The 20921-nt window shown below is 43.9% G+C and overlaps 1 protein-coding gene across 5 annotated transcripts in view; it reads left to right on the plus strand.

Annotated features, from left to right (window-relative positions):
* The window catches only part of LOC149873168 (uncharacterized), a 70887-nt gene continuing 49966 nt past the window's right edge, over window positions 1–20921 (plus strand). For all 5 annotated transcript variants that reach the window (XR_016441443.1, XM_090040032.1, XM_090040041.1 and 2 more), the window contains exons 1-4: window positions 1–672; window positions 12340–12459; window positions 14523–14642; window positions 15362–15481. Coding sequence is in view for 4 of the 5 variants with exons in the window: in XM_090040032.1 (XP_089896158.1) it covers window positions 447–672; window positions 12340–12459; window positions 14523–14642; window positions 15362–15481 (586 nt within the window). In the remaining variant the exon portion in view is untranslated. The remainder of the gene's footprint in view (window positions 673–12339; window positions 12460–14522; window positions 14643–15361; window positions 15482–20921) is intronic.

The following is a 20921-nucleotide window of genomic DNA, read 5'->3' on the forward strand; positions in this document are numbered from 1 at the left end:
CCCACATGCTTTCACTGGGCTTGCAAAGGGCTCAGCAGTTAGTCCAACAGTTACATTTCACTTTTATCTTATGGAACAGTTTTGTATAACATTATATATTTTGTTTGCAATTGAAGCAAAGGAAGAGTGATTTTATGTGACTGCAGTCCAACCTTTAAAATAATGTTTTGCAGTCGTCACAAAGGAGCCTTTCAGTGTATTGTGCACAGTTAAATTTTGTTGTTCCATGCAGTTTGTTTGCATGCAGGAAATAATTTAGCTTTTTCTTTTTCTTTTCTTTTCTTTTCTTTTCTTTTTTTTCAGTAGATCTTGACAGAGTTGTTTAAATCAAGATCTATCACAAAATAACAAGTTAGCGCTGAAAGGAACTAAGGTGGAAGGAAAGGGTCAGTCCATCTTTTTATTTCTCTTAGGCTTTCATTGATACCAGAACAAGTAAACTAAGGATGGGTCAACTGTGCGGAAAGTGCATGAAGCTGCTGCAGGACTTTGTGTCCTTTGTAAAGAGAATGTCCTCAAGTCTGGTGCAGAGAATTAAGCAGTGCTTGGTTATGATAAGTGAATGTTCTTGCCTAAAACGAAATGGCTCTGAAGCCAGGCAGCTATACAAACCTGTCCTTCAGCCACATGAAAAGGAAACTGCACAAGAATTTCTGCAACACATTGAAACAGGTGAGGAAAGTCATTTTTTGCCCATTTGGAAAGGAGAAATTCTTTCTGCATGTTGACAACAGACAATGGATGGAACTGCTGTTCTGGCTTGGGGTTGTTCAGTTCAGTGTTGTGGTGCAGTAATAGACCTACAGAATTTGTCCTCCGTTTGGGAAATCCAGGGGTCAAACTGGAATAAGAGCTGGATAAAAATGATTAGTAGCTTTCTATTATGCCACAGCTGCAAATGCATAACTTAATTTGTACACAAAACATTTTTTACAAGGATTTCTAGAAATGAAGACTAAAAATTTACTGGGTTATTCAATTTAAAGAAGACTCAGAGTCTTTGTTTTGTTCTCCTTTTCCATTTACTGGAATTACAGAATGACCCACCTCTTTACTGATCCAAGTACAAATTAGGTACAGGTATATGACAGGATTTGAGAAAATATTTTGCTTTAGAATTCAGAGAAAAATTAATTTAATAGAGCTACTGTGTTCAATTAGATTCAGATCAGTTTTCCAGGAAACTCATCAACTAATCTGTTTCCTGCCATATACTTTATCAGATCTATTAATTTACCAGATGATAAGATCAGTGAGCTATGACCTTTTAATTTGCATTGCATTTCTGGGTACCATAAACAGCTCCCCATTCATATGGTTTCTGAAGATCCTTTCTCATGGCACCTAAATCTGGTGGTAGGTATTAGTTCAAGATTTAAGATTTTACTGGGCTGCCAGTCATAGGTGTTGTTGTACCTAAATACTTTTAGGGGTCTCATTGTCCACTGCCTTGTATTTGATAGAATACCAAATGCTACTAGATCTAGAAGGGTAAATACTTTCTACAAGTATAAATGCCTACATAGCATCCAAGACGGTGGATAATTTTGCTTTGGGGGATATAATTCCATAAACTTCCTAAGACTTTGATGGAGGAAATGGTATAAGCTTCTGACTGAACTATTTCAAAATGCATGGTGCTTGCTAGTAGTAATTGCACTAAGAATTTACAGAGTAGTACCCATTTAAATCAGGGGAATTATAACAAAGAAATGTGCATAAGTAAAATCAGAATTAAGCTCATTAATGTCTTCACCCAGCTTTGAGAGAGAAGCAAAGTCCTGTCTTTTATGAAAAAAAAAACCCAATGACAGATTAATTATTCAAGAGACCAACTTACCTTACAAGAAGAAAAATACTTGAAAAACTGGTAATGTTAGAGTGATGCTGTAGCCATGATGGTCCAGGATGTGTGTGAGAGGCAAGGATTTTTTGGGGGGTGATGTCTTTTATTAGACAAAATGCAGGGTTGGAATAAAGTTAGATAAGCTTTTGAATGCAAGACATTTGTTATCAGGCCTGAGGAGGCAAGCAAACAAGCAAATGAATATAAAGAGTTGGGAGTAGAGCCAAGAGTGAAAACTGGGAAAGTCAAGTAATTTGTATATTTTCTCCAAAGCAAAGTTAGTTTGCTACTATTGTTGGGACTATAGTCTAGATTCTCCTCCCAAATCACCTCTGGCAGGAGACCAAACATGGAGACTTTCCACTTAGTGGGGATTTGTTTGAAAGACAAAGGCTTGTTTCTCATGGAATTTGCTTTGCAATGTTTGAGACTTTCATAACCAACTGGATCACGGGTGTCAAACTAGCCTCCTGCCTTGGGACAGATCTGGTCTGCTGGGGCTCCAGCATGGGGTGGCCTTGGTGGCAATGCTGGTGGCAGCTCTGGCTCCTCCCCAGTGCAGACAGTAGTGGTGGCAGCTCCAGCTCCTAGTGTATGTTGCATGCCCCTTGCCAGAGCTAGAGCTGCTGCTGTTGCCCTGGGCCTTGGGCCACAGTGGTAGCACATGGCATACATGGCTCTGACAGCTCCAGCTCTGGCTTTGGCATGGGGCAGGCAGCATATGGCAGCATCAGGTCTGTTGACTAAGGACATAGAGATGCGTCAGCAGTGGTAAGTGAAGCAGCTGGAAGGTGACTGAGATTTCACTCTCCTGCTGCCAATCACCATGTCCCCTGAGGCCCAACAGTCCTGGATTCTTCTGCAGGCCACTCTGCTAGCCATGCCCCACAATTTCCAGAGGCCACTGATAACCCAGTGGGCCAGATACAGCAGCTTCATGGGTGATCTGTTGACACCCCTGAACTAGAGCATTTAGTTATGCAACTTCCACTGTAGGAAAGTCTGTATTGAGTCAGGCACAGCATTAGAATCTGGAACTATTCCTAAAAGGGGTTATTTCGTTTAATATTTCAGGACTTATTACAGCAAATACCCAAGTAATTGTGTCAGTGTAGTCAGTCTCACAGATCTCTACCCATGTCAGTATTTCAGCCCTCAGGTGTTTAGAAGCCTGCAGGAAGAACTCACTATATTTTCTAAGGTTCACCTCATGCATTTATAAGCACAGCATTCTTCATTTTGCTACAGTTCAGAATTTCAGCTTTAGCTTTATTCAAGCACAGACCAGGTTGATTTTTGAAAGGACCTAGCTTGGCCTCCAGTTTTGTCTGTAAGGTTGTGCAATTGGTGACAGGCACCAATGATGTAGGGCATGTCTGCACTTGAAAGTTGCTGAAGGTTTTGTGTATCTGTGAAGTGATCTGTAACAGCTCTTGCATAAGCGTCATGCCTACATAGCATTGTTTTCTGGTAATTAAGCTATTTTCACCATGGAGGCCACATAGCACTCTGTTATTTCAAAATAAGCTCTCAGCATTTTGCTCACATATCCTGCAGCAGCTCCTCTGCTGCCTTGTAAGCTTTGTGGGATTTCTCACACTGTACATTGTGGCGTTCTTGCCAGAAGGCAGTGGGACCCTGGGGCACTGGGTCAAACTAAATAGTTCCACGATTTCTCATTTCATCCCATTATGTCTTTTTTGTGAGCCAGAACCAGTTTTAAAGTTCTGTCAAGCAGCATGGAGAAAACCTTGGGGAGTGCTATGACCCACAGAGTGATTAATATATGCAGGATCCTGCAAGTATATCTAAAGCTAGGCAATGACTTCAGAATCAGGGGGATAAGGGCATCTGAGCAGGAGGAGGACGTTAGACTCAAGCCAGTCATTTGCCTAGATCTTTTCTTAAATCAGTTTTGCTAAGTAGAGTAAACTGCTTTTGCACTCACCCAACAAGCACTGTCTAGTGGGATATCTTAATGCTGCAGACCTGGGATGACAAGATGTAGCAGCAGAACAAAACAGTCAAAAGCTATTATCCTAGAAATGTATGTAGGATTTGCCCAGAGCTACAGTGATGAAACATCTGTATGAAAATCCCACATAGCTTGGATAAGCATAACACTGTCTGGAAGCTTGCCACCACTGACTGCTGCTAGTCAGTAGGGCTAGGGACAGAAGGTATACATAAACTGGTTTAAGGAATCAAACTGGTTTAAACTTGTAACAAAACATAAGCTCAGTGGACATAAATCAGTTTCAAAATGTCCCAAACTGGTTTAAGATAAACTGGGTTAAATGTAGTATCAGACTTAACTGATTTGGGTCAAACTGGTTTATGGAACTTCTGTCCCAGACCTCTTCCTGGTTTAAGTTAAGTCAGGGCCCCCCAGCATGCTTTTCATCCCTGGGATGGGCTGTCTGCTCCAAAGAGCAGGGCTGGGCCCTCCCCTCTCCTCCCTAGCCACAGCACTATTTCTGCTCTGGCTGGCTGAGAAGGGGGTGGGAGTCTGCCTGGCAGGGCACAGCTGCATCTGCCATGCTCCTCCTTATCCCCTCCCTTCCCTCGCTGGTCGCTGCTCAAGCAGAGATCCCTCTCTTCCTTCTTCCACAGCAGATATGTCAGCAGCAGGGACCCCAGTCCTGTGTGCATGTCTCCAACTTCAGTGGAACAGTGTCAGACAGAACAGTGTTCACTTAGGACTTTCTGGAACTAATCAGGTGGAACCTGGGCGGTACTCCAAGATGTATTCTCTGTCCAATTGAAGGGATCAAAACAGGTGCACAAACACTGTGGGAGGTGTAGGGACTCTCCTCCCCCTATACAGCAGAGCCAGACCACCAATGGGAACTTAGCTACATACCTTTTAATGAGAGAACAGTACTGGGAGCATAACAGACATAAACGAGGGGGTCACTACAATGCTCCGAGGGGGCAGGATTCAACAAAGGTTAGACACTTACAATCACAGACATATTCAGCCAGTTGACAAAAGACAGGGTTAACAAAATATGAAACACAAACAACAGAACAAATGATGCTGGTTAGTGAAATATAAAAAGGCACAAAATACAAAATCTCAAATGACAAGGAATATAGGGCCTAGGTACCTGGAGGGGGAGAAAGGGGGAAAACACAATGACCCCTTTTCACTGCAACAAGAACTTTTCCCTGTTACTTCACTCACCCCAAGTCACCAGAGCTGAGACTTGAATCTCCCATGTGGTAAACAGAAACTCTACCACACAGCCACCAGTGCTGGTGCTATGCCAAGCTGCTAGGGGTCTTGACCTTCCTGGAGCCCTGGCCTCACTTCAAGCTGCCTGGCTTCTGATTGGAGGAGCTGGAAAACTCTCAGGTCGCTGCTCCCTTGCTGGAGCCGGGGAGCCTCTCCTGCTGACAGCAGCCTCTTGTAGGGGGTCCTGGAGCCCAGCAGGGAGCCTCTCCTGCTGGCCACATGCTGCGCTGCTGAGGGTCCAACTGCTGCCTGAAGGTCCCACTCCTTCAGGTGCTTCTGGGGCAAATGCTCCCACTCTGGTGGCCCAGCTCTTTGAAGCTCCTTCCTTGTGGTCCCTCACTGGTCTCCCTTGAGTCAGCTGTGCTGCCCCTTTTATCCCAATCCAGGTGACCCAAGGGGCCAATCAGGGGACACGGAGGGTGAGTCTCTGGGGCCTGATTGGTATGGAAAGGAAATCCCAAGTCCTCTAATCATCTTTTGCCCTTTCACAACCCCTGGGCTAAGTCACAGCCAGCTAGCCCGTCACACAGGGCTGCACCCAGAGGCTGCTGCTTCCTGAGCAAGAAGCCAGTGGCTTGCAAATGCAAATTCACCCTGCAGGTAAGAAGAGCTTGAAACTAATGAGAGAGATGCTTTTGTTTTCTTTTGTAGGGCTTCATGGGCTGATAAGCCTTGTGTTCTGATAAGTTCCCTGCTGGCTTGCTTCAAAGTTGTCAAAGTGTAGGCATCTCAGAGGCAGTTCTGAGAGGCTTTTGTGCCATTTAATTCCTGTCTACAGCTGCAGATAGCATGAAGGAACAGGGAGAGGCATGGTGACTGGTGGCTGCTGAGTCTGGTGGGGCACCAGTGGGGCACAACTGGGGGGGTCCCCCAGCAGCCAACCAGCAATCGGGGGGGGGGGCTGACATGCTGCCAGTGGAGCCAATTTTAGGGGGGTACTAATGCTGTCCATGCCCCCCTACCAACCGGAGTGCACCAGCACTCTCTCAGGGGCATATGCCCCCCCACCATGTCCCTTTATGTGTTGCCTATGGGGAGAGGGATCCAGTATCATCAACAGATGCATGGACTCCACACAAGCAGTTTCTCCCTCCTTCAGAGTGCTAGCCAGGGACCAGGGACTCCTTGCCCCTTGAGCTGTGTGGTGGAAAAAGCCTGGCAAGGGCTGCTTCCACCTCCCCCTCCAGGCACACCCTGGCTGGGGACTATGCAGGCCAGAGTGGGGATTTAAACCCCTCCCTAATCATAGTAGCCTGCCCAGCCTGGCCACCCCTCCACATCAGCTCTGCACTGTGGAGGGAAGGGAAGGCTCGCTCTACCACACCCCCTGCCAGCTTCTAGCCATAAGCCAATGCAGGCATGTGGCTGCATTTATGGATTCAAAAGTGAATGTCTGTCCACTTGCAAATCAGATCAATCTATGCAGGTTAGACTAACCTGCAAAGATTGAATCAGTTCAGGCTTAGGCTTTTTGATGATCTGTCCCTAGCTCAGCTGACCACTTAGTAGATCAACCAGCAAGGCTATTGCAATGGTAAGGGTTGCTGCTGTCATAATGCTGAGCAATGTACAGGAAATTATTGATGGGTTTGTATAGATAGAATTCCAAGATTGTAAAGGGGCTAGTTATGGGACCAACAAGTCTATACTTTGCCCTCACACCAATTTCAGATTTCATCAACAGAAAAGAATATTTTTTCATAGTGCCTTCAGGCTAAGTTGAGTATGTGGAGTGTTCACTAATATTAATGTGGGGTAATCTGAAAAGATCTACAATAACAAAGTCTTCAGAAACTCTAGCCCATTGTCTTCAGTGAGAAATGGAACTTTTGCTTTGATGATCTGTATTGACTGTCAGGCTAGGGTAGTATCCCACTCTTGGTAAAGGAAAGGCCACGTTATGTGCTTCTTACTAAGAACCATTCCCCCTTCTTGGAGAAACAAGGCAATATCACTGGACAAATACTGCATATGGCAACAAAATAATATCTTTATCCAGAGGCAGTATCTCCTTGGAAATATCAGAAGCCAATCCAAAGAGATGCCCAACAGAAGCTGTGTGTTAACGTTTTCCAACCAAAGTAACCCTACCTATAAAGAGTAAGATTCTCTTACCTGTTCCAGCAGACTGGTAACCTGTGTCCCAATCGATCCTGTCCCAATCAATCTTCTTCATGTTCTCTGAAGCTGTATTGTCACTTGAGCTCAGAAACCTGAATCTCTGGTACTTTTGTGGAGACTCATTCCAGTCTTTGGGACTGTTACATTAGTCTGGATTGTCCTGCTGGCCCCAAGCTGCTTTCTGTCTCTCTCTTGTAGCCATCTAGCACACACCAAAACTTCCTGCACTGCAACAGCATGCTTATTATCCCCTTTTCCCCAGGCCAGGTGACTGTCCCGAAGTCACCCAGGGAACCCAACACTGTTTTTCTTCCAACTCTAGGCACTCTGGCTTAGATAGATGAGCACTGCCCTGGAAGACAGCGAAGTCTTGGGCTCTTCCTCTGCCCTCAGTGGGTGTACCCATAGCGTATTGCCCCCAGAAGCTCTCCCACTGCTTCTACAGGAGTTCTCACACAATCCTTCTTGTGGTATGCTAAGGAGGGGAGTGGGGTGAAGGGTAAGACATTAGTGAGATCCTGGGCACAGAAGCAGGAAGGTAGATTTTGAGAAATGAGCCACGGTGGTGAAAATGTGGCTGGAAGTGCAGATATGGGATTCCCTTATAAAATTAGAGTTGTTTTGCTAACGAAGTACTTATTTCCTTCTCTGAATAGGTCACTTAAAAGAATCCCATTTGATTAATTCGTCATTTATCTAAAACCATTCCTCTGGCATTTAATTTTTCAAATGAGTTATCTCTCTTGCATAAAGCTGTGGGATACTTTCTGCTGTCTCTTTAGGCTTTGAAAAGCAAGTAATTTGATTTTACACCTTGTAGACTTTCAAATGTATCTTTGTCTCTTCTGTTTCCTGGATTCCTTTGGTTTTGTTGTCTTGGAGGTAGGTCATAACAAGTTGATGCTGCCTGTTCATACTGTAAAAACATGACTGTTAAGGCAACTGCATTACATGATCACCTTGCATGTTTTTGAAGGCGCTTTCTTTTATAAACAAGATTCTTTTCTGTTATATTTGTGATTGGTTTCACTGGTTATTTTGGATTAGTATGTCCCAGCACCTAGTAATACAATCAAAGAGGTAAGATATCAGCAAACTTTTCCCTTAGAGAACTCCATCTTGAAGCTGGCTTGTGCAGTGATGGTAAAATTTGCATCTAAAATTTTTGTATAGGAAGTTGGATGTGGAAGGAAAAGGAGGTTGATGCTGATTAAAGTTTGTTGCAGTTGGTGGCATGCTTATGTTTTCACTCTCCTCATAGTATGGAAATAACTCTTCTATAGTTATGACCTGTTAATGAAAGTCTTTCTTCCCATTTTTGTTTGGTCTCACTGCTGCAATCCATTCCATTTACCTGTCTCACTTAAAAAAACCCAAGGTAGGTCTCTCCAGTTCTGTGTTCTCTTGATTTCCCTTCTACTTAGTCATCCTTCATGACTGCTACCAACTTCCTTTGGGCCAATTCCCCTCCTCTATGGAATCCTACAGGATGAAGTTCTCAGATCTCTGATTTTTCTGTCTCTCTGTTAGTCATCCTTCTTTCTTTTAACCTTGATTTTTGTAAATCTATTAATGATATTAAACTTAATTGGCAGTGTTTTCTTACAACTAGTTTCACAACTCTGTTCTCTTTGTCTGGGTGATTTCTAATCTCTCCAGAGTCCAGCTTGTGTATGATGTAGTGACTTCGCATGTGTAACAAAAGCGTGATCACATTCTTCCCATGCAGTTTTACTGATTCACTACTTGTACATTTACGACCATGTTGATTTATAAATCCTCTGCAACTCATAGGTTCATTTCTCTTCTATGCCTAAATGTCATTGCTCATTTACAAACAGTCTAGTTCTGTCCTTCCATATGATTACACAGCTGCTAATGTGAGAACATTTTCCTTTGCAATTCCCATAATCAATAAATGCCTGCCTGTATCCCTGAATCTTGTCACTTCTCACTTTCACTAAAATCTAACCTACAAACGTCTTTCATCTCTTCCTTTTTATCTCTACTTTTTAATTCTGTACTTTGTTTTGAGTCATTAGCTCAGAGTTGCTATAGAAAGTGTGTTTCTAAAGTATGTGTTCTACTTTCATTAACATGTAGGCAGCAGTGCATAAAATCGTACATCTCAGGTGCATCTACATGTGCAATTAATGTGAAGCAATAAACTCCAGAGTTTATTGTGCCAAGGTGTATCATTTGAATGTGCACCCAGGAGTAATAAACTCTGGAGAAATAAACTACTGCGTTTATTGTTATTTGAACATACACCTGGGATCACAGCACATTGAGCTGTGTTGGAGCAGTCCCAGGTAGCAGGGGCCCAAGGGGTCATCCTGCCAGCTTGGGCTACTCCCCCTAGCTCAACATGCTGCAGAGGGGCTCTGGGGCATGAGGGTGCTTCATCATGGGGTTAGTTGACAGGCAGCCCCTGCACCAAAGTACCTTTGTGCCCCAGCTACCTGGGGCAGTATTTACATGTGCACTGTTGTGGAGTTTTTTACTCCACAGAAAGATAGTACTAGTACAAGTACTATTCTGCTGCAGAGTAAATTAGTTTACTCTAACCTAATAGGGCTCACATGTAGATTCTGAGACATTTACTGCTCAGTAAATATCTTGTGTAGACATGCTTCTTTTGTTCTCCTTTCTGAAATATAGGTATGTTGTGACAAAAGGTCCAGCAGAGGTGTTTATTCTTGCTGAGATATTGATAACCTTGTGTGGGATGATTTGCCATGGAACGATCTTTCGGCTTTATCTTTCTGAAACTGGTTACCTGGAACATCATAGATTTGCTTTGGATAATTCTAATGTTAATTAAGATAATATTTGTCTTACCTCCCCCACTTAGAACTAATAAAGGACAGTCTGCAGAATTAATAAAGGACAATCTCAGGATCTGTCAGTGGTTTAGATACAGGGGTTGGGAGAACTGTGGCTATTTTGGCACATGGCCAAATCCTGCTGCCCTAGGATATGAAGGATATATGAAGGATATGAAGCAACTTCACAGAGGGAACCTTGAAGTCTTTCTCCCACTTGAGCATCTCCTATGAATTTGACCTTAAGAGAGGGCCGAGCAACCCTCATTTCTATGTAGACAGAAAAGGAGGACTCACTAGCACTTTTACAGATTTCATTGTCCTCAGAGGGAACTGTAAATTGACATTTGAGGGTAGGTTTGGATCTGAAGCAGGACTTCCTGGTTGGTAATGAAGTTATTAAACTGCAGTAGCCAGTGCCATATGACAAGATCTGTATTATGGGTAGAGGAAGATTTGGTTTGGTTTCCATTTCCCCCATCTCTTATACACCATAAATACACAGACATCTGAGAGATTCAGTCACTCAATCATCAAGCATACCAGCCCAAGAAGTTCCTTTTATTATTTTTTTAATTCTCTCACAACCTATCCTTCCATAGTTGCTGAAAATTTTCAACAACTGAAACTGATCTTAAGACAAATAAATGCTTATCTAAATCCCAGTTAATCCAGAAGGTAGAAGTTTGTTATTCTTAAAGTGCATACAACCTCAAATGACTTGAGTTAATAGTTGACTCATGTACTGAAGCATGAAAGGTTATATACATTATGTCCTTTTTATCTTGTCTAAAATAGTAAATTCTTGCAATTCAAATAAACAAATCTTTCATTCACTGTGCTAAAGTCTTAGCTAAAATATGTCTTGCGGTAATGTCATGGGCTAATTGTGGACTGTAAATGTACTTGCTGTTCAGCAGTTTTTATCATTTGGCACTGTTTGGATAGTAGGCCTGTGTGAAGCAGCAAGTATTCACTTCAGATTCAGATTCAGCAAATTCAGAGGGACAGTGATTCGATTCAGAGATTCAAATCACTGTCCCGATTCAATTTGACTGAATAGGATCCAATGATTCGGTGCTGCTTCAGATTCAGCCATGAACTAAACAGGCAGTAGTCCTCACCAAACTGGACACAGCTGCCTCCAGCTGGTAAGTCTGTTGTGATGGGCACAGCGGAGAGGGAAAGGGCATGGGGGAGGGGGGGAATTGGGGCTGGGACAAGCTGCCTGGCTAGGGCAAGGTGGGGATGTGCAGAACTTGGGGAGGGGGGTGGAGGGAGGTGCGGAATGTGGGCACAGCAGCACTGGGAGTGGGGGCTATGCCCTGCTGCTGCTTGCCCAGCCAGGGCAGCTGGGGGGGCACAATGCAGGCGCGGCTCGCTCTGGGCGAAAGAGGGCAAGCAGCAGCAGGGCATAGCCTCCATTACCAGTGCTGGATCTTTTCCAAATTGATTCAGAGGCTTCCAATTCAATTCAGACCTTTTAATTGGTCTCCCAGTTCAATTCAGATTCAGAGATTTGGCCACCATATTGGGCTGAATCTCCTCTGAATCGATCAGCTACCATACCTTCACACAGCCGTATTTGATAGCTTCTTTTTCTCTCCTCTGCTCCACTCCAGCATTATAAGACTGTACTTTAGTTTTTTTTCAGGAATGGTTTAAATTACTGATGGTAATTATTATAGAACAAGAACTCTATTGATATGGGGAATTATCCTATTCAATGGCAGGTAGATTTACCCTGAGAATTTGAATCTGAGGCAAGTCTACAGGCTGTCTGCATTTCACTCAATCTCTTCCCATAATAGTAGAACACAGCACTTAAAAAAATGAGAAATTAAAAAAAAATAAACTTCATATGTTCAGTAAGTTTTTCTGTTAAAAGAAAAATAAACACTTCCATACAATGCATAAATAATTGAAGGAACCAATTGTTACAAGATAAAATTTAATCAAGCATCAAGTCCAAATTCAAAAAACAATTAGGAATGAAATGAACTATATTTTCCATATAAATTTGACATGATAATAAGTGTTTGCTATCACCAACTGCCTATACTCCAGAAAAGACTTTTCCAGGGCAGGTTATTCTGGATGATGGAATTTATCAAATCTTCTGAAATCACTGGTATTGGACAGTGTTGGAGATGAGATACCAAATTAGATGGAACATCAATTTCTTTCAGCATGGCACACCTTAACATTTATGTTTCAGATTTCCAACTGCTGTCTGTTCCTGGGATTTTTAAACTCCTAATAAACTAAATCCCTTCAGGTGTATTTTATCTTGTGCTTTCACTGTGCAGGTTTTGAAATGTCACTGCTTGGAAAGAACTCTCTGGAGGCTCTGAGAACGTTAGCATTTTCAGAAAACCCTGGCTTGCAACAGTCTGCTGGGCTCTATTACTTACACCTGAGCCAACACTGTAAGTTATCCCTATTCAGTGCACATGAAAATTTTCATATAATTTTAACTGACCCCAAAGTACCTTTTTCCAAACCGTTAAACTCCTGAACAAATTTCATATTATTTGAAATGAAAGTGCTATCATAGCCTCAAACGTGCACGGTACTCTGTGCAATTCTGTTTCTTGTTATAAGGAGAAAATCATGGTGCCACTAAAAGAACTCTGGTACTTCTGTAAAAAATCACTACATGATGTCACTAGAAACTGTGTGTATGCTGAACCCCCAGAAGTTACACAGCCAAACACACTGGGAGAGAGTGGAGAAAACATCCTGCTAAAAAAATCCTATGAGAGGGCACTTTCCAGATGATAGAACCAGGGGTTGATTAGGTACAACCTAAGTAAGCTGCAACATAGGGCCTCACATTATGAGGGGACTCCTTTCTGTTAAAATAATACACTTTTTTGGTAATGCTATGGGGCCTCTTAAGCTTAACATAGTTTAGGACCCCAGCATGTCATAATCTAGCCCTGTAGGGAACATTCAGAAGCAAGACAATCCACATTTGCCCCACAGAAGCAGATGGGATGGCCCATGGGCAGGAAACAAGAGGCAGCAGAGGACTGCTGGCACAAAGCTGCACACTGAGGCTTCTCAGTACATGAATATGAAAGGAACCCAGACTTTTGAGTAGTGCTTATGAAAGCATGGCAAGGGAAGCTATTCAGAAATTATAAGCAATGAGGGAACAGCAGAGGGAAAAACAGTAGGCAAATATTTTTTCTACACAGTGGGCGTGTCTACATGAAACACTTTACCGTGCAGTAGATTAGTCTACTGTGCAGTAAAGCTTCACTGTCTACATCTGCATACACTTACTGCACAGTAAATTAATCTACTGTACAGTTAGCTACTACCTATAAATATAGGTAGTAAATGAACTGTGCAGTAGATACTATGCAATAAAACATGTGTGGACACTGGCTAGTAGAAAATTTGCTCCCAGTCTGCCTAGCCAGCAGGGAACCACAGGGGTCAAGGAGCTCTCCTTCCATGGTCCTGGGGTTGCTCAGCTTCCTGGCTCCCCCCAGGAGCTAGGAGCTCATCAGGGCCAGGACTGGAAAGCTCACTGCCCCCTGTCCCTGATCCCCCATGGAGCTGGCTGCTCCAAGGAGTTAGTGGGTACTGGGAATCCATGCAGAGTTGGCTGCTCTGGGGGGCAGGTGAGGGCTGGATTGCCAGCCCCTACGTCTGTCCCTGAACCAGCCAGCTCTGTGCCAAGCAGAGCAGCTGCCAGCGAGCCCCATGCCCTGCCTGCCCTGCAGGAGACTTACCCTCAGCTGCACCACACCCCTAACAGCTCCCAGCAAACACCCTGCTTGGCAGGTGGATTGCTGGCAGCTGTGTGTCTGAATGCGTATGGGGCCAGGAGAGCTCTGCCTACTGCAGAGGCAGCTCTCTCCTGGGTCTGTGCACATCAGGTCCCCTCCTAATATTCAGGTGGCCAGGAGACAGCTGCCGCTAGCTGAGCTAGCATGCGGGGTGGTGCTGGCTGCGGCAGGGAGGCAGAGTATTGGGCTGCTCCCAAGAGGCAGCACATGTAGATATGCTCCCTTGTAGGCTTACTGAGCAGTATTTTTACTGTGCAGCAAACCTACTTTGAATTAATAGCACATGTAGATGTGCTCAGTGAGCATTCAATGGTTTGTACATTAGAAAATGAATCCGCTTTTCCTCTAGTTTAAACCTGTGCAGCGTCTTGATTAAACAGCATTACATCTACACTTAGAGACTTGGCTTGATTTCATTACAGTTTAGGTACTTCTTATCATTGAAGACTGGACACACTAAAACCTGACAGGGGGCAGAAGAGCTTCTTTGGTTCCTAGGTGTTGAAAGGTAAATATCCAGTTATTAAAAGTAATAGCAAGGATATTAGCTGACTCTGTCAGTGGCACTGGAATCTGCATGAAGTGGAACAGCACCGTACTTGACTATGGTCACATCTCAGGCCTAATCTTAGGCCATTTCTCAGGTCTAAGAGACACTGCAGTGAATGCATTTCCTTTAATTTATGCAGTGACCAGCCAGCTGCCTGAAGAACATTTGGAACCTTATTATGCTTTACTACAGTCCAGTGATGTAGAGGTTCAACAGATGTCTTCCTTGTCTCTCGTCAATTTTTTGCTGGAAGGAAACAGTAAGTAATTCACAATTCTCTCTTCTTCTTGGCAAAAGTAGATATCTCTCTTCATCCAGGCTAGATATATAGCTGGAGTAGCTGGCCGGGGCCTGCCTTCTCATTGCCTAATTGAGATCCCTCCAGCTGTTGTTTCAACAACAAATAAAGTGTTTAGAATCTGACTTTTATACAGTGTTTGTTTGTCACTTTGAAATAACTGGATCTAGGTTTCACATTACTTAGACAAAAGGGTGATTTATTTTTGTGGTTAACAGAATGGCTTCACCTTGCCAAGACCATGGACCTCTGAGATGATACTGCAAGTAAAGGTCTTTCTATTTCCTGTGACAGCAGACAAAACTTTCATCCAGAGGGTGGAACAGTCCATGTTATCTTCCTAGGTGGTTATGCCACAGTAGACTTTCCACCACAAGAGAGCTTCAGAAAAGAATGTAACCCCTTATTCTTTGGGGATATACTATAAAAATAAGATGAGTAATAAGAAGTATCAGGTTTAATTAGAATCTATAATCTACAACGACAGGATTATATATAGTTAAATAGCAAGAAAAACTAAAAAATTACTCTGTGAAGTTTATTCTTGAATTAAGTCATTCTAGCCATATGCATCTTGTTGAATGCAAGATATATTTTGCATTGTGATATTAACTCCAAAGTATACTTTTTGCATGGCTAGGATGTATTAGCTATTCACTGTTGTATTTATTTGTGAATAGTAAATGGAGACCTAGTTGTTCAAATGGGTTTACTTGAGCCAATTCTGGAGCTTCTTGAGTTGGGGGATTTCACTGTCCAGTGTAACGCCTGCGCCTGCATAATGACCTTGGCTGCCTCAGGTAAGCATGAATCATTTTTGCTTTATTCACTGTAATGAACAAATTCAGCACTTGCATTACACACCTACATGTGAAATAGCCTTCTGTGCAGTCATGCGATGCATTAGAAAATTTCAGTATTGACCCATTGATAAATTCAGTCTCTTGACACCTAAGGTTGATTCTCTGAGCATCAGGGAAGGGATCATGAAATCCATCCCTGTCAAAAATGTATTAAGTGCCACCTTAAAATCTGTTAGGTTTTCTGCCCCCACTATTCCTACTGGAATGCAGTCCCATAACTCCACTGCTCTGGTAATTAGAAACCTTCTAATTTCTAGCCTAAATTTAATTCATGGCCACATTATACCCATTTGTTCTTGTGATGTTGTCTTCTTGCTTCATGGTTCTGTTCCCTCTCTGCTGTTAACCCCCTGTCCAAAATATATTTCTAGACAGCAATCACAGACCCTTTCAGGCTCCATTTTTAGGCTAAACCAGGGCTGTCCAACTGGTGACCTGTGGGCTGCATGCAGCTTGAAAGGGTTAATCCTAGCAGCCCTTCTTTACATCTGCTCCAAACTAAATTTTCTTCATTGAAAACGGATGACCAGAATTGCATGCTTTCCAAATGACATCCCACATTATTTTTGCTTCCCCATCTTAGTCAAATATATGACCTGTTACATCTTATTATCACATTTAACTTTTTTATAACTACGTGACATTGGTGGCTCAGTCATCCTGTGACTGGCTAATACACCTTTGCCTTTCTTCTCCTCAGTTTTTTTTCTAACTGATGAATCCCCAGTTTTATTAAAATGGTTAGAACTTCAGTAAACATGACATGAGGAAAGGTTGGAAGAACTGAGGATATTTAGTCTGGAGAAGAGACAACTGAGGGAGTACTTGATAACAGTCTTCAATTACAAAAGAGGGTTGTTATACAAAAGACTAGCCAATTGCCCATCAAGAATGACAGGAGGGAGCAGGTGGGGATGAAGCTCTGTGCCCCCCACCCATCCAGGCCCGCTCCCCCTTTACCTCCTGCTGCTTGGGGTCCAAGCCCACTCCCCATCTCCCCACCACAGCGGTGCAGGGAGGGGAGGAGAGGGCCTAGGTCTGATGCGGGACAGGACTGGGCTGCGGGTGGAGACAAACTGGCTCGCTGTGGTGGGAGGAGCAGGGGGCCCGGGCCGCCCCAGCAGTGACAGGGGAATAGGAGGAGCAGGCTCAGAGCAGTTGTGGGGGAGGAGCGGGCCTGACCCCTCCTTGTCCTAGGCCTGGGCCCGCACCCCCTTCTGCTTGGGGTCTGGGTCTGCTCTCCTGTTCCCAGGCACGGCAGCAGGGAGAGGGCAGAAGCATGCGCAGGCCTGTTCCTTCCTTCCGTGCTGCCACAACCAGCCCTGCAGAAGGCAACAGTGGAAAGGGGGAGGGGCAGTCCAAGGCCAGCTCCGGTGGCAATGCCCCCTTTCAATGTCCTGATCCCGCTCCCCCCCTGCACTGCTGCCACTGCTGTTACCTCCAAGGAGCAAGGGGGAGGGGGAGGCCAGCTCCAGTGGCCTCGCCCCCCACACTCCATTGCCACCACTTCCAGGGAGCAGGGTGGGGAGGGCAAGGCCAACTCTGTCCCCTGTGACCCCACCATCATGGTGGCAAGCTGTCACCCGTCCAAATGCTTTTTCACACTCTATTGGCTGTTTGTCAGCCAATCAGAGTGGGATTAAAGTGTTTTCGACAGACAGGCAGGCAGACAGACTTAGGCTTTTGTAATATTAGAATGGTGATAGAATATCCTCTATTTCTGCAGTAGACAGTGGGTGCATCTACACAAGACGCTAACTGTATAGTAGCCTAATAACACTGTGCAATAACATGCCAGGCAAAACCCATGCGAATATGCTACGGTGTAGTACTACTAGGCTACTGCACATTTAGTGTCTGTAAAACCCAGTGTGCCAGTGGTACTGTGAATTAGCGCCAGTTACTCTGCATTAGATTTAGTACTAGTTATCCAAGAACTAAATTTAATGCACACTAAATATGATGCATTAAGGAATGTTTAGACACATCCAGGACAAAAAGTAATGGTCTGAGATTGCAAGAAAGGAAGTTAAACTTGGATATCAAGAACAATTGTCTGAGAGAGAAATTAAGTATTGGGAAAGATTATGTAGAGATGTTGTGAAATCTCCATCTTTGGGAGTTTAACACAACCACTTTGCTTAGATAGCTTAAACAGAATGTTCTTGTCTTGAGCAAAAGGCTAGACTATATGACCTCCCAAGGTCCCTTCCAGCCATAATTTGCTATGATTCAGAATGCTTTGTTAAAGTATAGACCAATTAGATCTTCTACATTTACTTTGCCTAGAATATATTTGATAAGACAATAGATTTTAAATTAGTCTGGCACAATCTCTCTTTGGCAAATTTTTCTGTATTGTATTTTAACCCATTTTACAATTACCGTCATATCTTTAATCATTCTTTCCTTTAAAATGTAATTCAAAGCCTTGTCTATTATTGCAGGCAAATGAACAGGCCTACAGGAGCCTAGGTCACTTTCTTATCTACATCACCTCCTTGGAAAGTGCTGCGATTGTACCACTAACAGCAGTATAGTGTTGTTGGTACAATAATTCAATGCTTATAACATTTAATTTAATTTTAGATCACAGATAATAATTCAATAATTCAATAGCATTTCATCTAATTTTAGGTCACAGATATCCAGTACTTCCTTTATGTTTTATTTAAGAGAATGTATATAGGTCTTTTCCCTTTGAAACATACCTTTAATATTAGATATTTGTGGTCTACAATGATGTAATAAAGCTATCATGGAAGCAAAGCCAACGTCTTAGAGTATCACTTCAAAATTCTAAACAACATGGCTAAATTCTAAATCTGGGGAGGTTAAATTCAAGAACAATCATTCCTTTTACTCAGATGGCCATAAGTTTTTCCAAACCCGTGAACGCAATGAAGCTATCAGGCAGTATGCCTGCAGATGGTACTGTAAAAGTCTCCAGGAACATAAGCAGAAGGCAAACCCATTAAGAAGAAAGAGAGATAAAAGTCAGTTCATTCCAAGAGAATGAGTGCACTGAAATACCTTCTACAGCCACATTTGGAATGACCTGTTTCAGAAGGTTTTCAAGGTTATCAGTCATGGAGAGACATCTGTCTTGGAAGATACCAAATCTTTGAATTTGAACTCTTCAGCAGAGGGTCCTCAAAAATGGTAGCATAACATGGCAGGCAACTATAAACAAGGAGTCTCAAAATGTTGGGGGTGGAGCACAGAATTGCTCAGGACATTGGCAACAAGAGACAGTCATCTATGCTAGATAGCTCCCAACATGCTTTTTGACTTTAAGTATCCTTTGAACCCCCTAAGTTGTGTAATCCCTGTTCAAAAGAGACACAAATGGATTTGAGCTGGAATTTTGCCTGAGTAAAAGATGCAAGATTTGGCCTTGTTCTGTATGAAATATCTTGAGAATCAAAAAGAACATTAAGAATAAGGTTTTCAGAGCCATTCTGCATTGGGCTAACTGCTCCAATTGAACTGTCCACCAACTTCAAATGAGGGGTGATTATACCAGCACTAGATACTTTTCAAAATTGCACCTCTGAAAGGTTTCCTTCTGTCTGCTGTATGGCTCCAGTTTCTCTGTACATATATAATGAATAAGAATTTTTTCTTTTTATGAAATTTCTTTACAAAGCAAGCAGTTTTTTTAATATGTGAAATATGCACTCACACAAAACAACCAGCTCTTTCTCTATTCTACCCCAGGCCAAAATGCTAGAAAACAATACAAAGAACAGCTTTTGTTCTAATGTTCTTATCTCTTCTTCAGTGTTCACTTTTTGCCATGCATTTCTAAACAGTCAATGTATCTAATCACATTGCACCATGGGATATTGTTGTTTATTCTTTATACTGTGGTACAACCCAGGGTCCCTAATCATGAACCAACACCTTTTTGTGATAAGCATTGTACAGATACAGAACAAGAAGATAGTCCCTACTCCAAAGACCTTACAATCTAAACATAGGAGAAGATCCAACAGGCAGATGAAGAAATGCAAAAGCAGTAAGATAGCATTGGTCAGTATGATAGGCATTAGTCTTAGAATATCAGCAGCCCCACTTGGGGCAAAATAACCCTGCCTAGCTCCTCCTGGATCTCCAGCCAGGGGGAGCTAGAGCCCAGGGTCAGCACCAGTAGTGTCCCCAGTAGTATAAAAAGCTGCCCTGGCCAGTAGCTCAGGGCTTCTCACTCTCAGGAGCTTCTGAGGCCCAGCCACTTGGTACCTGGGGACACTACCCCTTGTGCCAGCTGGACTGCTGCAGCAGCTCTGAGAGTTCCCTGCACCCTGTACCCACTGCAGCTGTCTGGAGGGGCAGGGGGGGCTGCTGCCTGGCTGTGACCTGCTGTGCACCTGCCAGACCGGAATGGGGACTGCCCAGCCAGTAGAGGCATCTGCCCCTCTGGACCAGCTGCCAGTGGGCTGGGGCTGCAAGGTTTGCCTTTGTACGGCACTATTGCCATGCATCCCCCCCTGCCCGGCCATCTGGGCAACTATCGCCCAGAAGATGTTCTGGGTGTGGTGGCCTGCTTTGAACTGTCAAAGCATGTCCTCCTGGCCAGGAGATCAGCCACCTCCAGCTGGGTCCAAGGTGCCAGCTCTGAGCATGCAGAGTCCTGCCACTGGCCTCCCTAGCAAGAATTCTGGTGTTCCCTATTGGAAAACTGAAAAATCCCTGATAAAAAAAATCCCAAAGTCACTCTGTAAAGTACCCTAAAATCCATGTTCCTCCACAATTAAAACAAAAGACCGCTATATATATATATAGAGAGAGAGTGAGAGACAGTGATCAGTTGGACATGTTTTATTGATATATCTACAGTGTTAAAGCAATTTGGATGTCTAGCAATTTAGTGTTAGCAGTGATAAAGCAATTTGGATGGCTACAGCCTCCCACCAGGGGTAACAGCCCCCTGCAACAGGGGCCACTCCCCCCTGCAGGACCCATGTGCCCCATCCCAGCCCCACGATTGCTGCCCCACCTGGCCCCATCCCCTGCCGGTTCCTGCAGCCCCCCCAGTGGCTGCCCCACCCAGCCCTACCCCCCAGACTGCCCAATGGCTACCCTGCCCAGTCCCATCCTCCACTTGCACCCCCAGCCCCATGATGGCTGCCCCCACCCCAACCCCAGGCTCCAGCACTTTAAAAAAAAAGTCTCTACTCACCATAGAAGCAGGGACTGTGGGGGCTCTGGGGCCTCCTGACAGCTGCCCTGGGCAGCACAGGGCCTGGGCTGGGGCTGCTGGGGCTATCACCCCACCCCTCTGTGTGGGGGAACCTCAGTGACCCCAACAGGCAGCTAGAACTGCCGGTAAATGCCAGAGGAGCTTTTGGGGGTTTTTTAATTGTGGGGATGTTGG

The sequence above is a fragment of the Crocodylus siamensis genome, chromosome 1 (genome assembly GCF_052110815.1).
Source record: "Crocodylus siamensis isolate JL-2025a chromosome 1, ASM5211081v1, whole genome shotgun sequence".
NCBI lineage: Eukaryota > Metazoa > Chordata > Crocodylia > Crocodylidae > Crocodylus > Crocodylus siamensis.